Here is a 22,039-nt window from a genome sequence, read left to right on the forward strand (position 1 = left end):
TGTCAGCGAGGGTCATAGGCCTGTGATGGGGAGGAGATGAGATGTCCGGAACAAGCGCAGCCACCTCGAGACACAGGAAACGATGGGGTGAGCCGACGTACCGGAGTGTAGGTATATGCGCTCTCGCACACCTCCAAGTGCTTGAGCTTGGGAAGGATGGTGTCTCCGAGCACCGCCGTAGGCCATAGGTGCACTTCTGATCTGAAACGCACGGTCCATCGCTGAAACGGGCTGAGCTCACTTGTAAGCGGAGCGAGGACAATCTTGAACGACACCAGTTGGTCGTTGAGAAGACGAAGTACGTCGTACGCTATCGAGCGGCACGGTGCGAGGTCGAGGGACAGGTGGGTGATGTTGTACTGGTGGAAACTGGCGCAAAGGGTTTGTGCGTGGTACTCAACCCCACGCATGTTGAGGGTGAGCGCGTGCAGGGATTGTAAGGAGTGGAGCGGGGTGCTGATCTCTTGCCCGTATATGGTCTGGTTCTCCTCTCTATGCAAGAGCTCAAGGGCGGTATGTGTCGTACGGAGAGCATGCAATTGGAGGCTCGTGCCGTAGAAAACGCATGGGAAGTCGTCGAAAGCGGTGAAGTCTAGCTCTATGAGGTTCGTGGTGTGTCGAAAAAGCTGGCCCAGAGAACCGGCGAGGTCTTTGGGAGAAGAAGGCTGGGCGAGCCGAATATGTGCGCACCTAGGGAGCGGCGTACAAAGGCGGAACCTGCTATCCTGCGGCTGACGGCTGGGCGGCTCAAGGTCCGGGATGTCTATGCAAAGGGATCTGATGATACCTGCGCGGTGTGGTCGTTGCGTGATGGAGCGGAGGAACGTTTGAATCTGGGGGACTGCGGGGCCAAGAACGACGCGCGAGTAAAGAACGGCCTCAGCTTCGGAATGGAGAGCCCTGCAGAGCGCCGCGGCCGATGCGAGCCCTCTGGTTGCCGCCGGGTCCGTCTCGCTGTCCTCCAACAGGATATCAAAGATGATGCGCCACAGCTCAAGAGGCAGATGTATGCTCTGAAAAGGAGGTAAGCCGGATAACAACTGCCAGCACAACAACCGCGTACCCTCTTGACCTCCCTCCTCCGCCAGGATACGATGACCCGGGCACGGCTCAACACCTGATGCTTCAATCTTGGCCATAGAGAGGGCATATCTCAGGGATGACGCATAGGCAATCTGGCAGAGCAAGCCGACGGGGGACGGGCGGCGGAGGGAGGACGTAGGAGAAGCATGATGCATGAGGATTCCGCGGTGCCGGCCACATCGCAAGCACTCTCGCGGTCACATGACCCAGACGAGATACTACATCAACGACTACGTCACACGAATCCCTGTTGGCTTAGGCTATTGACGACGACTACTTCAGAAGTTCCTTGAACTCATCTGGCACCGTGTACTCGATGTGAATGTCCACCACGTCCTCCGTAATCAGCTCTTTCCATCCAACCGGCATCAACCGGACCCGCTTCGACTGCACACTCTCCTCTGCGCCATCCGCAGCGAAAGAGGCCATAAGTCGTGCGTATTCGGTAAAGTGTTTCAGGAACGCAGCACACTTCGCCTTCCATGCGTTGTACCCCTTGCGTGCCGCTGTGAAGGCCCGACCGCGCGGGGGTGCTCTCTCCTCGAGGTGCAGCCCGACGAGATAGCAAACGAAAATGTATCGCATGAGGTCCTGAGCGACGGCCAGGTCAACGGTGGTTTCGATCATGGGCCGTACACTGACACGGGATGAGGTTCGCGTCAAGTCTACTCACTTCGTACACCATGTCTCCGAGTCCAGTGCGCCCCCACGCAAGCGGTCCTTGATAGCCTTTGTAATGGACCAGAACTCGAGAGAGCAGACGCGGCTTTAACGCGCTAGGCGTTTGGAGGGAAGTTGCTGCCGTTGTTGTCACTGAACCAGGACCCGCCGAGGGAGGAGGTGCCGGATATGCGGGAAGTTTTTCGACGAGCTCGGTGATTGTGAGGTCCGAGCCTCTATCATGCCCCCCGTTCTCTGGTACCCAGTCGCATAGCCTTGTAAGCTGTCATTTTCGGCAGATGCCTCATCGATGTCCTTACCTATAGAAACCCCTGCAACTTGCAAGCCTGGAGTTGTGGTTGGCTCGGGAGCACGCGAACCGAACGAGTCCATAATGTGGATCTGAGTCGAGGGATAGGGACAAGGGGGCTGATTGGCAACACGACTGAAGGTGGTATATATGTGAGCAGCAGGGTTCCAGGCCAGATTTCCATGACTTCATGACCTGCTCATGGAGAATTCTGACCCCACCGAGGCTGTCAACTGTCGCGCGCGGCGCGCATGACATGCCCCTGAGTTGCATAGGTGCGACGCGCACCAGCGTCGAATTTGGCATCGTCGGGACCCCCGCGCGCCACGTGCAGCGGTGAACAAAGGGCACTACAGCGCCTCATCATCGCCGTGCACAACCGCGAGTTGGACGTAGAGACCTATCTTCCATATTGATTTGAACCAGGTAGTCAAAGTTTAAGTGTTACAAGAACAATTTGAGCAAAGTCATGTAGGATGACTTTATCCCAAACCGCATCTATCGGAGTCACCTTGAAGAGCAGATCTACAAGAAAGCCTTCGCTTGCAAGTTCCATATCTTCGCATACTCACCCTCTCGCTTGAGCAGTTCTTCGTGCGAGCCGGCCTCCACGACCACGGAGTCGTTCATATACCTATCAGCTCAGTAAGACATAGTCACGAGCCCACGGCAGCAGCATGAAAAACGTACAAAATGAGGTCCGCATAGCGCGTGAGATTCCCAAAGCGGTGCGATGAGAAGACCATGGTCTTGTTCCCGCGCAGCTCGCGGAGCCGCTCGAAGAGGTCTGACAGTGCCATGAGGGCGCGAAGGCGTGACGGCAGAACGGCGGGAACGCACCGTGTTCAGCAACAGGATCGAGCGCCGCGCTAGGCTCGTCAAACAACAATAGCCCAACCTTGCTGTCCTCGGACACGATTGAACGCATGAACGTCCTCGCGCTGCGCATGATGACGTCAGTACCCGCCACATACACTGAAGCGATCCAGCACTCACACCGCGAGTCTCTGCATCTGCCCCCCGCTCAGGTGTGACGTCCCGCCGCCCTTCATGCCGCCCGCATCGCGGACGGCGGTGTAGCTGATCTCGCGCCCGAAGAGCGTCTTTGTGCCCTCGGGCAGATCAGAGTATTGGTCCCGAACAGGCCGGTCGAGGTACGTGTCGAAGCCCTCGGGGAGCGCCTTGATAAACTCCTCCGCACCGCCGAGGCGGGCCGCGAGCCGAATGTGCGCCTCGTTCTGCGCTGCGTCGGGGTCGCCGATCCCGATGTTGTCTCTGATCTACATGGGTGTCAGCCAAGCGAAGACGGAGGGGACAGGCGGCTACATACAGACAACGGGAAGTGGGTGTAGTCCTGGAAGAGGACTGAGACCGCTTGGCGGAGGTCGAAGAGCTTGAGCGTGCGGATGTCGTGCCCGCCGAAGAGTATCTGGCCCTGTTCCGGCTCGTAGAGGCGAGTGACGAGCTTCAAGATGGTGCTCTTGCCGGAGCCGTTAACGCCAACGATCACCTGTTACCGATTGTGAGTTTGTATATCGGATCACGCGTGCTGTGTGACGCATACACAAAGTTGTCCTGGTAGGAGCTTGAAGGAGATGTTTCGCAGTGCGTATTTGTCCGCGTCGGGGTATTTGAACGACACGTTCCTAAGAAGCAGGATCAGCTTGACGTAGCGCGGGTGATACATCGCGACGGCCTACTTGAACTCGAGAGCAATCCCATACCGTATACTCAATGAGTCCTCAGGGAACGGAATAGTACCATCTGCTACCTTGTTGATAATGTTATCTGCCTCGTACATCTTGCGCACGGAGGAGAACTGTTCGCCCATCGACTTCGAATTTATGAGCACTTCGTATAACCGGTGACCGAACGAACTCGTGGCGTTGTTGATCAAATGCAGGCTCGCAAGAGAGACTGGCATGCTGGCGGGATACTGCATGACCCTGAGCGTAAACACAATCTGAAAGATTCAACATCAGTCGCAGGCATGGTCATAATCGAAAGATTTCACCTGAGGGGCCTGCGTCAGAAACACGCGCACAAAATGCCAGCTAGGTGATGTATTGTGCCACATCGCGCGTTCCCGCCTCCAGGTTGAAAGGTCGCCTTGGTCATCACCAACACGATCGGACGCTTTGACGTGTTCTGTACTCCGATGAAGTGAGCCGACAGAACACAGTTGTAGAATTCTTGGCTGAGTCTGACCGTTGGACGCATACTCTCCCAAGTTGCCTGTGACAATTTCCTTTCGATATGAGATGTCATTTATCACGCGCCTCCAGCCTTCCATTTTGACGTAGTCTTCATTGGACGTGGTCGCCGCCCAGACTGAAGGTGAGCTGAGTCAGCGTAGCAACAAAGTGCATTTGAGTGAGCACATACCTCGGCCAGGGAAGTATGCGGTCACCCCTGGCAACCATCCGATCAACTCCAACGAGAGGGAGAGGGCGGCGAGCAGTATCCCGTCCCGATGATGGCGCAGGAGCTGCAGCAGGACAATGACTTGCGCAACCAGTTGAAAGACAGATATGGCAACCCCCACGCCCATCGCAAGGGTGCTGTGTGCGACTGAATGACCAAACACGGTAGAAGACGCGTCGTCCAGCTGTCGCTGAATTCTTGTAGTTTCAATGGTGGGTAGGTCCAGTCGGGCGCGGGCGCGAAAAAGGCGGACGTCGTAGTAGCGACGAATGCGAGTCGTCAAAGGCCACCGGATGCGACCCTCTAAGGCTGAGCAGAGGAGGTTCCCGACGCCGCAGGCGATGCGCCCCACGCAAATATGAAGCAGGTCGTCTGTGTTGACTGTGCGGGTATCGATGGCTTGTTGCATCTACGACGCGTGAGTAGACTGAACCCCAAGCATATGTGCGCCACTTACAACTTGCAATAGGCGTCCTTCGTACCTACGCAGTATGAGAAACGATGGCGGAGCATGATCCAGTGTAAGTGACGCACCATGTTCCCAGAGTAGCCATCATCGCCCTTGCGAACTGGCACGCAACATGCACAGCGAACAAGAACGCGCACGAGGGGATACCGAGCACGTCCTTCACCATCCTCCACACGTACGGCATACATTCGATGAGGTCCATGTACTGCTCGAATCTGGACGTGCCTGGAACCTTGGCCAGCTTCGGCTCCTGCTCCTCGTACAAGTCCCATACTCCCAGACGAGTGTGCTTGACGCGGCTGGTGTCATAGGGATTGAAGGTGCCCTTCTTGTCTGAGAACTGTTTGCCGCGTGAGAACATGGGGGAGTGACAGAGAGACCGTGGGCCGGATGTCCTTTTATGAGACTAATGCGGGCGGGACCGACAGTGTCCAGAGAAAATGAGTCGGCCGTAGGGTCTTAATTTGTGAGTTCATCATCTTCCTCTTGATCTCGATGATGCGTCCCACGCCGCGTACTTGATAGTTCTTCTCCACTTTCATCCAGGCGTCGTGGCTCGTATCCGCGTCCGATACAAGCGCCGCGGCCGCCGTCCCGAGCTTGAGTTGCATACCGACAAGCGCCGCGAGGTCTTTATCTTCCCAGGCTTCGAAGTCGGCTCGGTTGCTCCTGTCGTCGGCTAGCTTCGGGCGCGTCTCGTGACCGAGGACGATGTCCGAGATCTTCGTGAGTTTGAGAAGCCCTGAGAATTGCCGACGCCACCGGGGATAGTCGCTCGATCCCGAGAGTGGCTCAATCTTCGCCCGGAGCAACGAGTTGATCTTGTCGGTGTTGGAAGTCATAGTGAGTGGAGATGTCAAGCTAAGGTGTGTACAAGAGGCTGAGTGGATACTGCTTTAGAACGAAGCAGGGCTCATAACCTGTAGAAGTTCGCGCAGGTTCGGGGAAGGGGAAAACGAAGCTTAATTAGCGCTGTATGCGCGCGTGCTGTAAATAGTACATGACGAGAACAAAGGGCTAAGTGTATCGTAAGGCGTGTGAGGCGAGACCAAGAGATAAGGGACTACAAAGATAACATGCGTATGCGTAGCGTAATCTAATCTAATCGTAACTGGCGCTTCCGCGCGTATCTTCAACAGTAACATTTCGTACTGGACAAGCGGTTTGATTTGAACCTGTGGTCGCCTAAATAGGACTCGGTCACCAACAGTCACCTGCGCCAGTGCACCAATATAGCAAACTGTTGAGTGATTCTTTCCCACAAGCTTCTCATGTGCTCAGAGCTCGATCTTTGTACATTAAAATGGAATAATCGGCTCTTCGGAGCACACACCCCCTGTCAAGCCTCGGCTGAGCACGTCAAGACCCAAAAGCACATCTGGATAATTTTTGTCCAGCCAGGAAGCATGATGAACCAACATCACTGGCGGTTTCGGTCTACTTTACTCACGCTGCCATGCTCAAACCATGTCGGCCTGCGCAAATATAGCCAACTCTCCTGCAGAACATCTTGGGCGATATTGGCGCTGCGGATGCTCTCGCATCGCCGTGGTATCGATGTATGCTACCTTGCGCTTACGACGTGACTCATATCAACATCAATGGTCAGTACTGAGTCGTCCTCAATGACGCCCACTTCACGCGGGCAGCTGCGTAGAGAGCGTCCTTTTCTTTCCCAGTCCCATGTCAGGGTCAAGTCGGAACATGCAGGTAGCCGAACGATACTTTTAGTTCCGCGCCACGTACTGATCATGCATTCACGGCACTGTACGGCGTCGTTCCTGGTCACAGGTTCTCATGCTTGCTAGTGATTTAATTTCGACGTCGTCGGTGTCTGGAGATGATGCGAACCCACGACCCGCGCCCATAAAGTATTGCCACACAGTGTCTCCAACAACAGCGATCCCGCGAAACCTCGCAAAGCTGTGGCTGTTCACAGACCGGGGTCATGGGAACGTGGCATCGCATCAGGTGACTGGGCGTTTTCGCAAGCCGTATGCCGAATTGGGACGTGAGTGGATTGTGTTGAGCCGCAGCTCCTCTTGCCGTGACTTATCACCTCCCTTAGCATGACCCAGGAATCTTCGCAGGTCCCCTCGGCGGCACATATACCGGGTACCGCTGAACAACGGAAGTGGGCGCCCACTTAGCCATTATCCCCGGCCACGTCTGGATTTCCTTGTGGTCCACCAATCATTGCTGCCGCGGGAACACAAGACTTGTGGAGCTGTGGAGGTCAAAGTTGGAGCCATCGAAGTCCGGGTCTTGATCCGCCGAACCGGGCGGAACGCTCCTGCCGACCGCATAGAGTCGCACAGCGTCTGCGCCTCGCCCCGAGGAGATGCGGTCTTTAATGAAGATTGTACAAGAGGGGACCATCGGCACAAAGTTCCATGGTCGCAGACGCACCTCATTGGACAAACTCTCCTCGCACACACACCGACTACTGGGATCACGAACCGCCCAGTGGCCTCGGCTACACGTCCAGTGCCTCCTCTCTTCCATACCTGCAGCTGAACTCTTCGCTGTGCACCACTGAACACATAAATATTCGAGGGCAGCGAGCTTGACCCCCATCCTCACCCTCGACCCTATTTGCCTCCGACATGTCTGGCTTTTACACCTGGCGGCTCAACGACCCAAACGACGTCCAGCAGAGCGACACCTCCACCCTTGGATCTCGCGGCCCGCGGAATGTGGCGGGATTAGGTCCCCAAACTGTATGTACCACCCACCCACCCGCCTATGTGACTCGGCATGCATTGACATACTCGATTTTCAGCCCCAGCCCTTCAACATTCAGCCCGGCTGGTCTGCGTCCTCCCCGTCGTTCGGACCCAACTTCGAGGTCTCGGGCACGCTCCCCGACATCACCATCGTCTCCGGCGACCGCATCTGCTATTACGCACACTCCCGCTTCCTCCTCCACTCCTCCACGAACGCCTTCGGCGGCCTCCTCCGCGGCACCCCGCCCCCGAGCTCGCTCGAGGTGGCCGAGCCAGGCGCGGCGCTCCAGATCGCGCTGCACGCCATCTACCGCATGCCCTGCGCGCACCTCGCGCCCTCGCTCGAGAGCACCGAGGGCGCGATCGACGCGCTGCTCGCCTGGGGCGTCGACGCGCGCGCGCTCGCGACCCCACACTCGCCCCTCTTCTCGCTCGTGCTCGCCGCCGCGCCGCGCGCGCCGATCGAGGCCTACGCGCTCGCCGCGCACTTCCGCATGGACGCGCTCGCCGTCGCCGTCTCCGCGCACCTGCTCGGGTTCGACACCACCGCGCTCTCGGACGCGCTCGCGCTCCAGATGGGCCCCGGGTACCTGCGGCGGCTCGTCGAGTGGCACCAGATGCGGCTCGCGCGGCTCAAGGAGATCTGTTTGAAGCCCCCGGCGGCGCACGCGCCGACGCCGGGCTGTGGGCGGGACGACAAGGGGGCGTTGATGAAGGCCTGGGCCTATGCGTCGGCCGGGATAGTTTGGGAGGCGAGGCCAGGTGCGTCCGTTTGTTCGTGATGGTTTACCGGGTTGAACGCGGTGATTAATCTATCTGGGCCGCACAGGGACGTCGGCGTACCAGCTGAGGACGTCGTTTGAGAAGGCGGCCGCGGGAGTCGTGTGCAGCGAGTGCTTGACGATGTTGCATGCGAGAATCGAAGAAGTGGTGCAGGAGTGGTCGTTGGTTCCGGTGGGTAACTCCACACGTGTATGTCTCTTACGCTTCTGACGATCTCTCTTTCTGCAGAGAACTATATGACGAATCTCCTTGAGGATTCGATCCGTAGACCATGATTGGCGACCTTACAATTAATGCCCTAGAATAGAGACTCGCGATGATTCCTTCCCCTCACATGTATTCATTGCTGTTCTTGAGTCTTTTGAGTCACACACAGAAGTACTAGTCAGTTCCTGAGCATGGGCGTAATCAGAGCACCCACAGTATGTGCGCGCGGTGACGGAGATGGTTAGATGCATGTCGGATACACAGCATCAATGAGATGTTAATCGCAACCGGCAAGCGTGCACAGCGGTGATGTCATTCGCGAGTAAGGCTGCCTGTTATGGGCAGCGGAGTATAGACGCCGATCAACACCGCCCACGCTCGCCCACGGTGCACCTCGGGTGCGCCCGGCGTGTCCTGCTCTGCACCATCTCGACCAATATACCTGGCCACTTTTCGATCGACACTGCTCTCGAGCGCGATGATCCCGATATCACTGCATGATCACTGATTTCTGGAGGGTCCTGGGCCTGGCTGGCAGGTAAGCGATGTCCGATGTCCATCTCCTCTAAGGCACAGCTCAGACTACCTCCTTCTCAGTCGCTCCAATTCGTGCGGGCCACTGCCAGATAGCCCTTTGTTCCTGGCCTGCGCAAGGACGTTGAGGGTACGAAGCTCATGCGCCTCCACCTTCTGCGCTCCACAACCAGAATACCCCATCGCCGTGTCGCTGGCATATCACGGGGCTGCGGAGGCGCATAGAGCCGAAGCTTTCGCTAGGACATGTGCCCGCCTCGTGTGGCCACCGGAGCATACGCCCAAGTCCTCTCCGCTAAGGACGCCCTGATTCTTCCGCGGCTCCGCACCGAAATTCAAGTTCATGTGATCACAGAAAAACATATCCTCAAAAGCCATAAAGACCACTAGCTGGGTGCCTCATGAGTTTCAACCAGACCATTCTGACTCAACGCGTACATGGGCGAGCGACAGGCTTTCGCGGCGGGCGGTTTCTCTCCAACGGTACGCTTGTCATTTCGATCAACGCTTCTGTCCTTTTTTCATGACAAACATACAGGCACCACCAGATGAAGACATTCCGTTCGGCTTTGGTTCATTGTCGCAAGTGTTCGGGCCCACTTTCGAGTTCGCCGGGCTGTTGCCCGATGCTGTGCTCGTCGTCGAGGATCAGGCCAGTTTCTACGTTCACAGCGACCGACTCTCCCAAGTCTCTCTCAACGCCTTCGGAGGCCTTTTAGACGGCACTACCGGCATCGCCGGTCCTACTTTCGTCGTTCCCGAGTCGCCCGACACACTCAACATCACGCTCCGGGTCGTTTACGAACTATCCTGCGCCCACCTGTCCCCCTCGCTAGACGACATCGAATCCGTCGTGAACGCCCTCATCAAGTACGGAATCCCTCTCGACTCGGTCACCGGATCCCCCGACCTGCCCCTCCACGCCCTCATCCTTCGCCACGCCCCAGAACGCCCGATCGAAGCGTATGCCTTGGCCGGGCATCACGGCCTCGAGAGCGTCGCGGTCGCGGTCTCCGCGCACCTGCTCGCGTACGACACCGCGGCGCTCACGAACGAGCTCGCGCTCAAGATGGGCGCGGTCTACTGCCGCCGCCTGTTCATGCTGCACCAAGACCGGCTGCTCGCGCTCCGCCGGATTGTGCTGCGTCCGCCGGGCACGCACCGCCCGACGCTCGTGTGCGGCACGGGCGCGGACGGGATGGGGCGGCTGATGCGCGCGTGGGCGCTCGTCGCCGCCGAGGTCGTGTGGGTCGCGTCCCCAGGTGAGTGTCGCGCACGACGGAGATGATCAGCGTCGAGCGGGCGCGCTGACCTCCACCCCCGCACGCTCCCCCTCCCCCGGATCCACACCGGCGCTCCGCGCATCCGACGTCCGAACCCGCACTCCGCACTCCGAACGCGGCCGGGGGCGGATCACAAGGCATGTCCGCGCAGTCGCTGCAGACGGCGTTTGCGCGCCCCGGGCGGGACATCGAGTGCATCGAGTGCCTCGCGATGCTGCGCGCGCATGTGCAGGAGGTCGCGCGGGAGTGGTCCGCGGTCAAGGTGAGCATTCCCGCGGTGTTTGACGTCCGAAGGCCTCTGTCCTAACCTGTCCACCCGTCCTCCCAGCGGACCATCTAGCGCCAGAGAAAAGGGGAGTCTCCACCTAAAAGCGCCGAGGACGAGACGTCTCGGATCTTCGCTCCGACGCGGAGGCCGGGGTGCCAGGAACGTGTGTCGATTGAACCCGACTCTTGATATACACCGTTGTGCCAGATTTGGGGAAAGGGGATGTCATGTACAGCCGTGCGTCGGGCCTCCCAAGAGCCGACCGGGACTTGTGGGCGGATATGGACGCAAGTTGGCCATATTCCTTTCGGGAGGCGGATCACGCACCGGCTGCGTACCAGTTCAACCACATCCGGTATCACGAAACCCGAGCTCCACCCTGCTCCACCACACCTGTCCCCACCCAGAACCCATGACCGTCCCGGCTGAGGCGCACCAATCGTCGCCGGATTTCGTACGTATGCGGGAGTGCCTGTGTACAAACAGGGAACGCCTGCAGAAGAAGGAAAACCACCACAACGCCCCGGTGTCCGAGATGAACGCGCCACGTTTCCGAACACATGATCATACATCATACATATACAAGCCATCGTCTTTCCCTCGATCCTCGCGTCCCAGCTCAGATCTCGCTCTCTCCGTCCTTGAACGGATGGTCGAGGATGTCGCTGTAGATCGCCCGCACCGCCGCGCGCGCCTCGTCCGAGTCGGCGTCGATCCCCTGCAGGCCCTTGAACTGCTCGACGACGCGCGCGTCGCGTGCCCGGCACGCCTCCACGCCAGAAACGACGCGCGACTCGCCCTGCGCGCGCGCACGCGCGACGAGCGCCGAGGTGCGCGGGATCCGCAGCGCCTCGAGCGCGGAGAACACGTCGTCGAGCGTCGCCGTCGACGGCGGCGCGGTGGGGTCGGGGTGGTGCTTCTGGAGGAGCCGGACGAGGTGGTAGACGTCCTCGCACGCCTGGTTCGCGCCTTGGCCGAGGTGCTGCGACGGAGAGGCGGGTCAGACGACGGGGCGAACGAGGGAGAGAGAGCGGGGAAGAGTGGCGCGCACGGGGCTGGTGGGGTGCGCGGCGTCGCCGATGAGGACAACGCGGCCCTTGTGCCAAGAAGTGAGTGCGGGCCGGTCGTAGATACCGTACTGCAGGAGCGGATCAGCGCGGCGCATGGTCAGAGTGCGCGATGGGGGGCGAACCTTGACGAGGGTGTCTGCGGTCCGGACGGCTTCGCCCACGCCGGAGGGGAGCTGGCTGAAGCGGCCTTGCTTGACAGCCTGCTTCTGTTCATCGCCCATGTGCCGCCAGGTCTCTTTGGCTTCCTCCTCCCTTTCTGTGATGCTGTTTGGAAGAGAGATGGTGAGTTCGCGATCTGAATGCGACATTGCATGTGACTCACGCCCACGACATCTGGGTCTCGTTTACCGTGTACGCGATAAAGTGCATGTTGTCCCCGTAGGTGTTGACCATCGGACGCAGGTCTCGGTCCTTGAAGTACTGCGGGATCGGCGAAATCCCCCCAGTCTGCCAGCGCGTCAGCGTCGACTGCCCGTGTCCCCAGCGACAAAGTTCCGCCGCACCTGAACGAGGCCGGTGAACGTCGCCTCCTCCTTCCCGAACAGCCCGACGCGCGTGTTGCTGTGCAGCCCGTCGCACCCGACCAAGAAGCTGCCCTCGTCCGTCGCGCCGTTCGCAAAGTGAACGACCACGGAGCCCTCCTTCTCTTCGAACCGCACGAGGTGGTGCCCGTAACGGACCGGCACGCCGCGCGCCTCGGCGCCCTTTGCGAGGGCGGAGGTCAGGACGGACCGGCGGACGCCCTCGGCGGTAAAGCCGCTGCCCGTGGCCTGGAGCTTGCTGACGTCGGCGCGCGCGAGCTCTCGCTCGTCCCCGGGGAGGATGGAGTTGCTGATCAGCTGCGCGACGCGCCCGCGCGGGAACTCGTCGAGGAGGCCCGGGATGAGCTGGAGCACGCGCAGCCCGTTCGGCTGCAGCCTGGGGAGACACCCAGTCAGCGTGAGGAAATTTAAGCGGACAGTCGGCGCACTGACGCGAGGCTGAGGCCAAGTCCGGACGGGGCATCGTTGCGCTCGTAGATGACGGGCTCGTAACCCTTCATCTTGAGGAACATACCGAGGATGGGCCAGCGACGCCGCAGCCAGCGATGATGACCTTGTTCGGTGTTCTGGTTGTAGCCATGGCTTGCAGAGGAGCTGTTGGCGACCAGGGTGGTGTGTGGGGCGATCTCTGTGGATTGTCAGACTGCGTTCGCCGCTCTTATACACTTTCCCCACTTCCAACCCACCGCTGGTCATGATGACCGCATCGGCCGGGCTTATACGTTTCACTGGTGAACTTCTCGATCGCGAAGCCCGGTCTACTGCAAACACCGCCGCCGACCGGGCTCTCGGGCGCTTCGTCGCAGCTATCTCGGGTGCTTTCGTTTGAGTATCTGCGGCCCTGGCTGCTGCTGGATACTGGTTCAGGAGCATAGATCGAATGCTATGGGGGTATGGATACATGAGCGAGATACAGCAGCGTGCGGGAAGTGTGCAGTGAGGAATGCGAGAGATTAGGAATGTGTGGAGAAGCAGGCGCGCAGCTAGTGTGATATGGATGGTCTTCGAAAGCAATGCGGGAAACCGGTCTGCGCAGAGCGACACCGCTCCATGGAGTCAGCACGGGAATAAGGGAGCAGGGAGGTCTGGTCATGAGTCCGCATCCGCGTCTGCCATCTCCTCGTCTTCGTCTTCATCGACTTCGGCGGCGGCGGCGTCGGCGAGGGGACCGTCGTCGATATGAAAAGCGCTCCACGTCGACTCCACCTCTGGCCCGTCGACGAGGTGCTCGAGGATGTCCTTCGCCAGATCTTCAGCGCATCCCAGGCGTTGAGTCCAAAAATAGGTACCGAAATGAAATCCGGAGCGAAGAGTCATCAGTATGCCAAACGGAGCCGAACGACCAGAGACGCACCGGACATCTGGTCGAGCTGCCGGCGGGTCTCCGAAGACAGAGTGACTGGCGGGTCCGCATACGAGATGCGACCGAAGGTGACGTAGAACGTATGTCGCACGCCATTGAACCGCCGGCGGTTGGGTTTGAAAAGGCGCTCGTGGACGTTGATCATTGCGGGGTCTACTCGCATGATCAGATAGTGGAAGAGTATCACTGTGCGGTGCATGGTATCGAGCGTCCTACAGGAATGATCGCCCATGAGTAAAGTGCCTTATGTTAATACGTCGTCGTAGTACACACCATGCGACGAGTTCAGGTGACTCGAAAAGCTCCTCACTTTCTTCGAACAGCGGGTCCGAGATGTCTCGGAGGTAGGACATGATCGAGTGTAGTAAGGTCTGCGATTGGAATAACATATGCAGCGCGTCTTTGTGGGCCACCGCGAGAGTGGTCACGAAGTGCAAGATGCCGTGCTGAAGCAGACGTGCCTACGCTGTGACGTAAGTTCGCGCACTTTTACAGCACATATCGGATGACACTGACCTCGGCGTCGTCACGTTTCCTGTCGACAAGGATTGCAGCCATAGCCTCAATGTGCGGAATCTTGGCCAAGTTCCTTCCGCCACTCTTCTCTGCTCCATCCTCTGGCAGTGGGAAAGACAGCAGTTGCTTGTGGAGGGAGTGATCTGAAAACAAGCTCGGCTCGGCGCTTCCGGCCCGCATACGATTTGCAATACGCACAAGAAGCTATCACGATGAGGACACGCATGGTGCGCCGAAGCAACCAAGTGGGCTGCGACGGGTTCACCAGGGTGGATAGAACCCCCTCCTTACGCAGGAATGCCGACAATCTAATTTTAAATGGTCAGGATTCGTCATGGCTGGTCAACGTGGCGCGTACCTTATGGCGAGTTCTGGTGGGATGTACCAACAAATCGCCTCTAGAAGACTTAATACCTCCTTCGCGAGATTACCCTGGCTCCCACTCAACCCGTCTTCCCCCGGTATGAGGGAGAAGCGGACGGCGTCACACAGCAGCAGCAAGATGTCAGGAGGTGCGTCACCACTGCCGGGTGCGCCAGATGGTGCGATGGCGAGAGGAACGAACGAAGATATCCCAAGCGAGATGACTTTGAGGAGGTCCACCAACGCAGCAAGCTGAGCGACCTGTAGGAGCTGTCAGCGACATGCATCTCTCTCATGAGTTCAGACACTTACCGAGCCCACGACGCTTAGAATTTGGCCCATCGAAGAAAGTGAGTGCGCGACGGTACGGAGGACTTCTTCGTTTGGCAGAGGAGTCCCAGTAGCGCCTCCCAAGCATTGTAGAAACTTCTTGCTTTGCACGCTGTATTCGTGGACTTGCTCGGGAGCGGCTGAAGCCAGCATGTTGTCGTGCATGAGCACTTGAAGCGTGAGCTCGGTCGCTGCGTGATGTCTGTGAGTCAGAATATGCTTGTGAAGCTAAACATAGTTGGTCAGTCGCGAAACATGGCCGTCGTGTGCCAACGTACCTCGTGGATCAAGTCAACCACTATGAGGGGTTCAAGAGTTTCTTCCTCCTTGGTCTGCACATCGTCCGTTGTGGGCATTGTGACAGTGTCCTCTTGACTGCTAGATCCTGGCGCCGAAGACGAGGGAAGTTCCTGCATGTGCTCAGGTGGACCATCGTCGTCATCGTCGTCCTGGATGTGGAACCGAGGCTTCGGCAACGGTGGCTGGAATTCCTGAGTAGTTGGACCGAAGAACACGTCTTCTTGCTCAGGCTCGTGCACATGCGCTCTTGAGCCAAAGGGATCGGCTTTCCAGCCCCCGCCTTGCGACTTCCGAACTGGGGACGATTGACTAGCCTGATTGCGGGCTGATCGAGGCAACGAGGCAAAGAACGTGGTATTCCGCAGCGGATACTGAGATTGAGCCGGCTGCTGAGAAGCAACGCTTGGAAGAAAAGCGTTCTCGAACTTCGGGTGCTTCGTTATGGGCAGCGCATTCTCGGGACCGTGAGCCTTTCTGCCTTGGTCGCGCATGAGTATACCTGGGTTCCCTTTACGCGCTCCCGGGCGAGACGGCGTTGTGAGTTCAGCTCCTGAGTGGCCGCCAGCTTGGGACTGATGGCGCTGCAGAGCTGCAAATTGAGGCGTAGGAGGTTCCGTCCCTGGCCCCGTCACCGTTCGTTTGACCCGCACTGACCAAGGCGTCTTTCGTCCAGATTCCAGCTCATGCTGCTGTAGGACGGCACAAAGATGTGAGTATTTCGCAACCGCACAGCAGTACGTATACATACCTTGAACTGGAACTGCGTCTTTATGCGTTCGATCTCCGCATGCATCTCCTTCCTCGCCTCCGTCTGCCCTTTTTCTGCCTGCTCCTTAGCCTGCTTGATACGAACAACCTCCGCAGCATGATCTTTCGCGGCCTGCGGCCGTCGGTATGAGGGGGGCACACCAGTGTTCACAAAAGACGCACCTTTTCCATATTCTTACGCAGAACACTCACTTCGCCCTCCTTGGCCCATCGTGCGCTCTGTGCATCCTCCAGTTGTTTCGTGGTCGTCTGCTGGGCTTTCATAAGCTATAATGTGGTCTCCGTCAGTACGATCTACCGTGGAAGCGCATATATTTACATCTTCAAACTGTGCCTTGAGAGCCTCAAGCTCGATCTTCAGCGCGCGGTCGCTTGTGCTCTCAGCTTGCTGGGGAACCACCTCCGGGGTCTGCGCGCGAACGCGCTGCGGCAGCTCCGAGTGTGGACTCGCAAGCCTTCTCTGCTGCGTGATAACGGGCGTGCTCTGTCTCCGGGTAGGCTGCTGCTGTCCTCGATCACCATGCTTCCCGGCCGCCGGAGACTGTGCTCCCCTCTGCATGACGGCTGGAGAGCCCGCTCTCGCTGCCGAGCCCGACGCTGGTACCGGCGAGGCACGGGTCGCTGTTGGGGTGCCCCGTCTGAGGTTCGACCGCGTCTGCGCGCCGCCGCCCGAGGCAGAGGGCCCCGGCGTCCGCTCGCGCTGTGACTTGACCTCTTCTATCGCGGACGCGATCTGCGCAAACGCCTTCGGGTCGAGCTTCCTCGACGGCAGCCGCCCGAGCACTTGGGTGGATGTCGAAGGCGGTGGCCCGCCCCGCACGCCCGACGTCGTGGACGCTCTTGCGCGCGAGGACCGAGTGTTGCTCGTCGCCATCTGGAACGCGGGGACCGTCGGCTCCCGGGTCGGCGCGCGAGGTGTGGGGGCCACACGGGGCGGTGGGGCGGCGGGGGCTCGAGAGGGAGGAACAAAGGGTCGCCGATGGTCGTACCTGCTTCCCGTCCCTCCAACGTCCACGTCCTTCTGCGGCCCCGCGCCCGCGCCCGCGCTCGTGCTGGTCCCGGCACCCGATGAGGTGCGCGTAGGTGGGGGCGGAGGTTGCGCGCCCGAGATCCCGTACGTCCCGTCCGCCACAACAGCAATGTCGGGCAGGTCGTCGTCGTAGTCATCTCCGGCGGCATGTCGTGGTGGCCGCACAACAGAGGTCCCGTGCGAGACTTTCTGCTTCTTCGGAGGGGGGAGGGGCGCCCCACGTTCGATGGGTCGTCGTTGAGCTGTGGTCGCATACGACGTCGAGCCTCCCACCGACAAAGTGCTGGATGACGCCGGCGATGCTGCTATGTGACGTTGTATGACCTGGGGCCGCTGCTGCTGCTGTGGACCCCTTGTATCCTTGGTGGCCGCGAACTTTGCCTCTTCTTGCTGGAGGGTGGCGAGAGAGTTTTCATCGAGGACGAAATCATCGTCGAAATAGCTGTCAAATTCGTCCATAGACCGAAGAAACGTGAGGGACACTACGCGGAGTGAAAGTAGGTCGAATCAGCGCATGGGATGAGGGGGGAGAGGAGGAACCGCCCAGTGGGAGAGACGCGTAGACGCGCGTGCCACCACCGGCGTGACCGCGACAGCCATGGAGCGTGCAGGACTGAGTCAGTGGTTGCGACGCGGAGGCGGACGCACATATGTGACACATAGGGATAGAATGAGAATAATAATAATAATAATAAAGCGACGCGGAGGCGGCGCTTGCCAATACATATGTATGCGCAGCTCTGCGGCGCAGCTGCTGAGCTCTGATACAAGTACTTCCAATGGGTCCTTTTACAGACTCAGTGCCCCACCCGCCCCCGACCCTCTCTCCTCCGCCGTTAACGGCTTTGCATCCTCTCCTCGTCATTGCGGGTTCACCGCGACCACGACCGATACCATCCGGCCTCGCGCCGAGCAGCAGGCAGTCACCCCGCAGCCGCAATGTCGTCACCAGAGGACGACCAGGAATCACCGTCGCAGTTGTCCGTCGCCGACCGGGCGAAACGGAAAAAGAAGCAGAGGGCCTGCGATTACTGCAGGCGGAAGAAAAGTGAGTCCGCCACTCGCTCCTGCTGCCGTGGTCCGCGAAGTCTAACGCGCATCCTCCGCAGTTCGTTGTAAGTCTGCCTTGGCTAGTGTCATCTCGTTGCTCAGAATTGCGTTATTATGCGTGCTAGGCGATGGAGCAGAGATGCCCGAGCATCGGTGTTCAAGGTGCATCTTGCAGGGGATTGAGTGCGCGTACGAGCCTATCAACGTGTGTGTTTTCCTGTTCTCTCGTGCCAGTCTCCTTATTTTCGCATAGACACGGCCTATCAGCAAGGGTTATGTGCAATTACTGGAGAACCGATTGCAGAACATGGAGAAGCTGTTTGCACAGGTGTGTCGCGTCTGTGCTACATGCATGCATCCTCCCCTCATACGTCCATACGCCCCCAAGCTTCATCCCAACCTGTCCATCCCCAAAGACTTCGACAGCGTGCTAGAGGCCAATCGCCTCGGGGCGCAGGCGGAGGCACCGCCAGCCACTTCGGCCATCTCCCCTTCCCGTCCATCTGCCTACTCGAGTCCCAGCGACTTGATTACACGGCCACCCGAGCCAGATGCCTCTGTCGACTCCGACGAACTTGATCCAAGTGACGATGAGCGGCAAGTCAAGGTCAAAATACTTCGCCAGTTCAGTCATGAACTCGAAATGCCACCCGGAGGTGTCGTCAATCGGTACCACGGCAAATCGAGCAACCTCATGTTCCTCCAGGCTGTGATGGAGCTGAAGGACAAAGTGACGGGAATGAGCCTCGAAGATGCGCCGTCAGAGGGGCATAATCGGTTAACGGAACAGCTGGATTTTCCCGAGTCGGAAAATCCTCCCTTCCATAACATATCAAATGTACGTCCGGCCCTCTATTAGAGCATGGCGGGGCTGTGGGCTCACTGCCCTCGTGACGTCGCGTGTGCTGACGCCTCCGTAGATCCCACCCGAATTGTCCAGGCAGGAAGCGTCGAAAACAAATGCACCGCATTCGGACTTTCCACCACGCGACCTGATCAACCAGCTTGCTGATGCTTACTGGGATAAGGTCGACATGTACCTACCCCTCCTGCATCGCCCCACATTCCACAGACACCTTGACGAGGGCAAGCACCTCACGGACCATGGCTTTGGCTCCGTCGTCCTTCTTGTCTGCGCTATCGGTGCCAATTGGGTAGACGACCCCCGGATGGTGGTCGGACCCAAGGACCCTGGCCGGCACTGGTTTGAGTACGTGGACCACGCTTGGCGGTCGGTGTTCGATCAGCCGAAGCTCGAAGACCTGCAGGTGTGCGTGGTACGTGTCTGTGCTGCTCTGCTTCCTGCCCCGGCGATGGTCAGCGAATTGAAATACTGACCAATTGTCCTTGCTACTGCGCAGCTCACCGCTTCATACCTCTTCCGCTCGAACGCGGCTCAGGCCGCCTGGAACACTGTTGGGTTCGGGATAAGGATGGCACAGGACGTAGGTTGTCATCGTAAGAAGATGTACGAGTCGGGGCCGAGGGTCGATAACGAGTTGTGGAAGCGCGCGTTCTGGTGTGTATATGCGCTTATTCCTTCTGAACTTGACTCATTGTCCCTTCATAGGGCTTTGCTCGCACTGGATAGCATGGGAAGTCTCGGGCTGGGTCGCCCTGCGGCCATTCACGACGAGGAGTGCGTGAATTTTGCGCTGTTGCTCATACTTAGGGCTGAGATTGCGTCATATCAGCTTCGACACTGAACCTCTGCTCGAAGTGGACGACGAGTACTGGCTCAACGACGACCCGGATTTGTGTTTCAAGCAACCAGAGGGGAAACCGTCCAGGGTTACATTTATGAACTGCTTAGCGAGACTGCAGAAGATTCTTGCGTTTGCATCTCGGACTATCGTGCGTCTTTATGAGACTGTTTTCTTGTGTCAATTAACGGGCCTTTACGCGCAGTACTCTATCAACAAGTCGAAGCTCAGTCTTGGTTATGTCGGGCCAAATTGGGAACATCGAATCGTGGCAGGTCTGGACTCCGCCTTAAATAAATGGATCGATACAATCCCAGAGCATCGTGAGTATTTTCCTTCATTGCATCCGACCATAACTTGACGTGTGGAATCATCGGCAGTCAAATGGGAGAACCAGTCCTCGGCAGACGATCTCTTCATGGGTCAATCGTCGACACTGTACTCTCACTACTACTTCGCTCAGATTTGCGTCCACCGACCGTTCATCCCATCACCGAATAAGCCATCCCGTCTCCCGTTCCCTTCACTCACCATCTGCACGAATGCCGCACGTTCCTGCATCCACGTACTCGATATGTATTATCAGCGCACAGGACGCGCACTAACAATGCAGCGGGTGAGTTCCTTGGGCCCCTGAAGGAAGTTGACGTGTTTTTGATGTGTTGTTGACGTGCCGATAGCTGCCGCTGTTCACCGTTGGACTAGTTCTTCTTCTCAATATGTGGGGCAGCAAGAAAGCAGGAATTCCATTCGATTCCAACATGGACGATGTGCATAAGTGTGTGGCCATGCTAAAGTCGCTTCAGGGGCGGTATGTACGCCTCATCTAAACTTCCACGCCAGTCTAACTTGAGCCTCCACACAGCTCCAAAGTTACCAGTGCGTTCGTGTGCGTGCACTGATTCGCGGTCTCTCGACTTCCGTCAACTAATCGATGGCTCCTTTTACCAAAGGAATATTCTGGACACTATGTTATCAATCGGTGGTTTCACCATGCCTGAGTCGTCTCAACCGGCTCCAACCTCTGGATCGAGCAACCTGTCCAACGATGTACTACAGTCATCCTTTTTCCACAACACAGGTCAACACGGCCCGAACACGCCCTCAACTTCGGACCAATCGTCACCATCTGCCAGCGAGGTCGCGAACCCGACCCCATCTCCCAACACGTTCTCGCTCCCTATACATACCGCCGATCTCGGGTGCCCAAGCGTCTGTCCCACCTACGCTACAGCACCCCAACATCCAGAGATGGAGGCCGACTTCATCCAGCCACTGATGGAGGAAGCCAGTACCCGCGACTTCGCCCCCGCGACCCCATCACAGGGGCATTCGAACCATGGGATACCCCCGCTCGGCTCTGCGCCCCCGCGCAGGCGCGTCGCGCCGTATGATCCCACGTGGCCGACGCCCGAGCAAGTCTCGCTGTACCGCGATCTGCTCGCCGCGCTCAACGCCATGCCGGCCACCATCGGCGGGAATCTCGGTGGCGACGGGATCGGTACCGGCAGCGCGTTCGGCGGCACAGGGTTCGGGGGTGAAGCCTTCGGTGGGGACTTTGGGATGGGAGGCATGCACGAAGGCATGGCGGGCGTCGCGTGGCCCGCGCACGAGGGCACGCCGCCGAGCCTGGACGCGGACGTGGCGATGATGAGCGCGGAGGGGTTCGCGTTCCCGGACGCGACAATGGACGCGTGGAACGCCGCGCCGGCGTCGTTCGTGTGAGTGCTGCGCTTGCGTCGTCTCTCGGACGTGTTGTGCTAAAGCCGTGATCTGACGTTCTGTGCAGGTGGAACGACTGGGGCACGTACCTCGGGACGTTGGCTGGGGCGCAGCAGTTGCAACAGCAACAGCAACAGCAGCAGCAACAGCAGCAACAGCAGCAACAGCAGCAACAGCAACAGCAGCAGCAACAGCAGCAACAACAACAACTGCAAATGCTACAGCAACAGCAACAGCAACAGCAACAGCAACAGCAACAGCAAGGGTTCGTGCAGCCGCCATTCAGCGCGAGGATGTGGTTTTAAGCTGGACACGATCTGTGACTATCCGGGCGGACGTTGTATAGGTATGCGAAGCCCGCATGCAGGGTCTCCGCGTTGTGTTATTCCCTCTCACATTTTTATCTCGAGCTGCCGTTGCACATATACTGTGGTCAACCCGTAATGTACTATCGCAAATCTATTTGTCGGATCTAGACTTGCTTTCACGTCGAGTATGGAGACCCAGGAACATGGGAGGCGCAGAGCTCGGAGAC

At 58.5% G+C, this 22,039-nt stretch overlaps 6 protein-coding genes across 6 annotated transcripts; 2 read left to right on the forward strand and 4 right to left on the reverse strand.

The window, feature by feature from the left end:
- Positions 1-107: 107 nt before the first annotated feature.
- Positions 108-782, reverse strand: BXZ73DRAFT_21486 (uncharacterized protein; the record flags this gene model as incomplete). Its single annotated transcript, XM_048017625.1, has 1 exon — positions 108-782. A coding segment is annotated over one exon (675 nt), but the record flags the coding sequence as incomplete, so codon positions are not given.
- Positions 783-2,578: 1,796 nt separating this feature from the next.
- Positions 2,579-5,307, reverse strand: BXZ73DRAFT_53243 (P-loop containing nucleoside triphosphate hydrolase protein; the record flags this gene model as incomplete). The annotated part of the gene is made up of 11 exons (XM_048020965.1): positions 2,579-2,687; positions 2,744-2,840; positions 2,894-2,994; positions 3,050-3,333; positions 3,384-3,563; positions 3,618-3,699; positions 3,754-4,016; positions 4,068-4,201; positions 4,262-4,384; positions 4,439-4,886; positions 4,978-5,307. 11 exons carry the CDS (start codon positions 5,305-5,307, stop codon positions 2,579-2,581), a joined length of 2,151 nt encoding a protein of 716 aa, XP_047873766.1.
- Positions 5,308-7,668: 2,361 nt separating this feature from the next.
- On the forward strand, positions 7,669-10,786 carry BXZ73DRAFT_53189 (uncharacterized protein; the record flags this gene model as incomplete). Its single annotated transcript, XM_048020957.1, has 4 exons — positions 7,669-8,434; positions 8,502-8,626; positions 9,735-10,458; positions 10,617-10,786. The coding sequence occupies 4 exons, from the start codon at positions 7,669-7,671 to the stop codon at positions 10,784-10,786; spliced, it is 1,785 nt and encodes a 594-aa protein (XP_047873767.1).
- A 580-nt stretch (positions 10,787-11,366) lies between these two features.
- On the reverse strand, positions 11,367-13,055 carry BXZ73DRAFT_105452 (FAD/NAD(P)-binding domain-containing protein; the record flags this gene model as incomplete). The annotated part of the gene is made up of 7 exons (XM_048016259.1): positions 11,367-11,729; positions 11,799-11,885; positions 11,940-12,081; positions 12,140-12,264; positions 12,321-12,735; positions 12,792-12,987; positions 13,046-13,055. 7 exons carry the CDS (start codon positions 13,053-13,055, stop codon positions 11,367-11,369), a joined length of 1,338 nt encoding a protein of 445 aa, XP_047873768.1.
- Positions 13,056-13,448: 393 nt separating this feature from the next.
- On the reverse strand, positions 13,449-17,488 carry BXZ73DRAFT_53155 (uncharacterized protein; the record flags this gene model as incomplete). The annotated part of the gene is made up of 13 exons (XM_048020950.1): positions 13,449-13,609; positions 13,714-13,934; positions 13,996-14,183; positions 14,239-14,381; positions 14,437-14,546; positions 14,597-14,862; positions 14,914-15,159; positions 15,210-15,920; positions 15,980-16,111; positions 16,162-16,266; positions 16,319-16,387; positions 16,475-17,271; positions 17,380-17,488. The coding sequence occupies 13 exons, from the start codon at positions 17,486-17,488 to the stop codon at positions 13,449-13,451; spliced, it is 3,258 nt and encodes a 1,085-aa protein (XP_047873769.1).
- Positions 17,489-17,968: 480 nt separating this feature from the next.
- BXZ73DRAFT_105454 (fungal-specific transcription factor domain-containing protein) lies at positions 17,969-21,809 on the forward strand (the record flags this gene model as incomplete). Its single annotated transcript, XM_048016260.1, has 15 exons — positions 17,969-18,077; positions 18,139-18,144; positions 18,205-18,284; positions 18,333-18,407; positions 18,468-18,917; positions 19,000-19,356; positions 19,441-19,598; positions 19,650-19,718; positions 19,774-19,933; positions 19,988-20,105; positions 20,163-20,398; positions 20,463-20,593; positions 20,648-20,671; positions 20,736-21,503; positions 21,572-21,809. The coding sequence occupies 15 exons, from the start codon at positions 17,969-17,971 to the stop codon at positions 21,807-21,809; spliced, it is 2,979 nt and encodes a 992-aa protein (XP_047873770.1).
- Positions 21,810-22,039: the final 230 nt, after the last annotated feature.

This window comes from Epithele typhae, assembly GCF_022376455.1.
Source record: "Epithele typhae strain CBS 203.58 chromosome Unknown BXZ73scaffold_65, whole genome shotgun sequence".
NCBI classification, from domain to species: Eukaryota; Fungi; Basidiomycota; class Agaricomycetes; order Polyporales; family Epitheliaceae; genus Epithele; species Epithele typhae.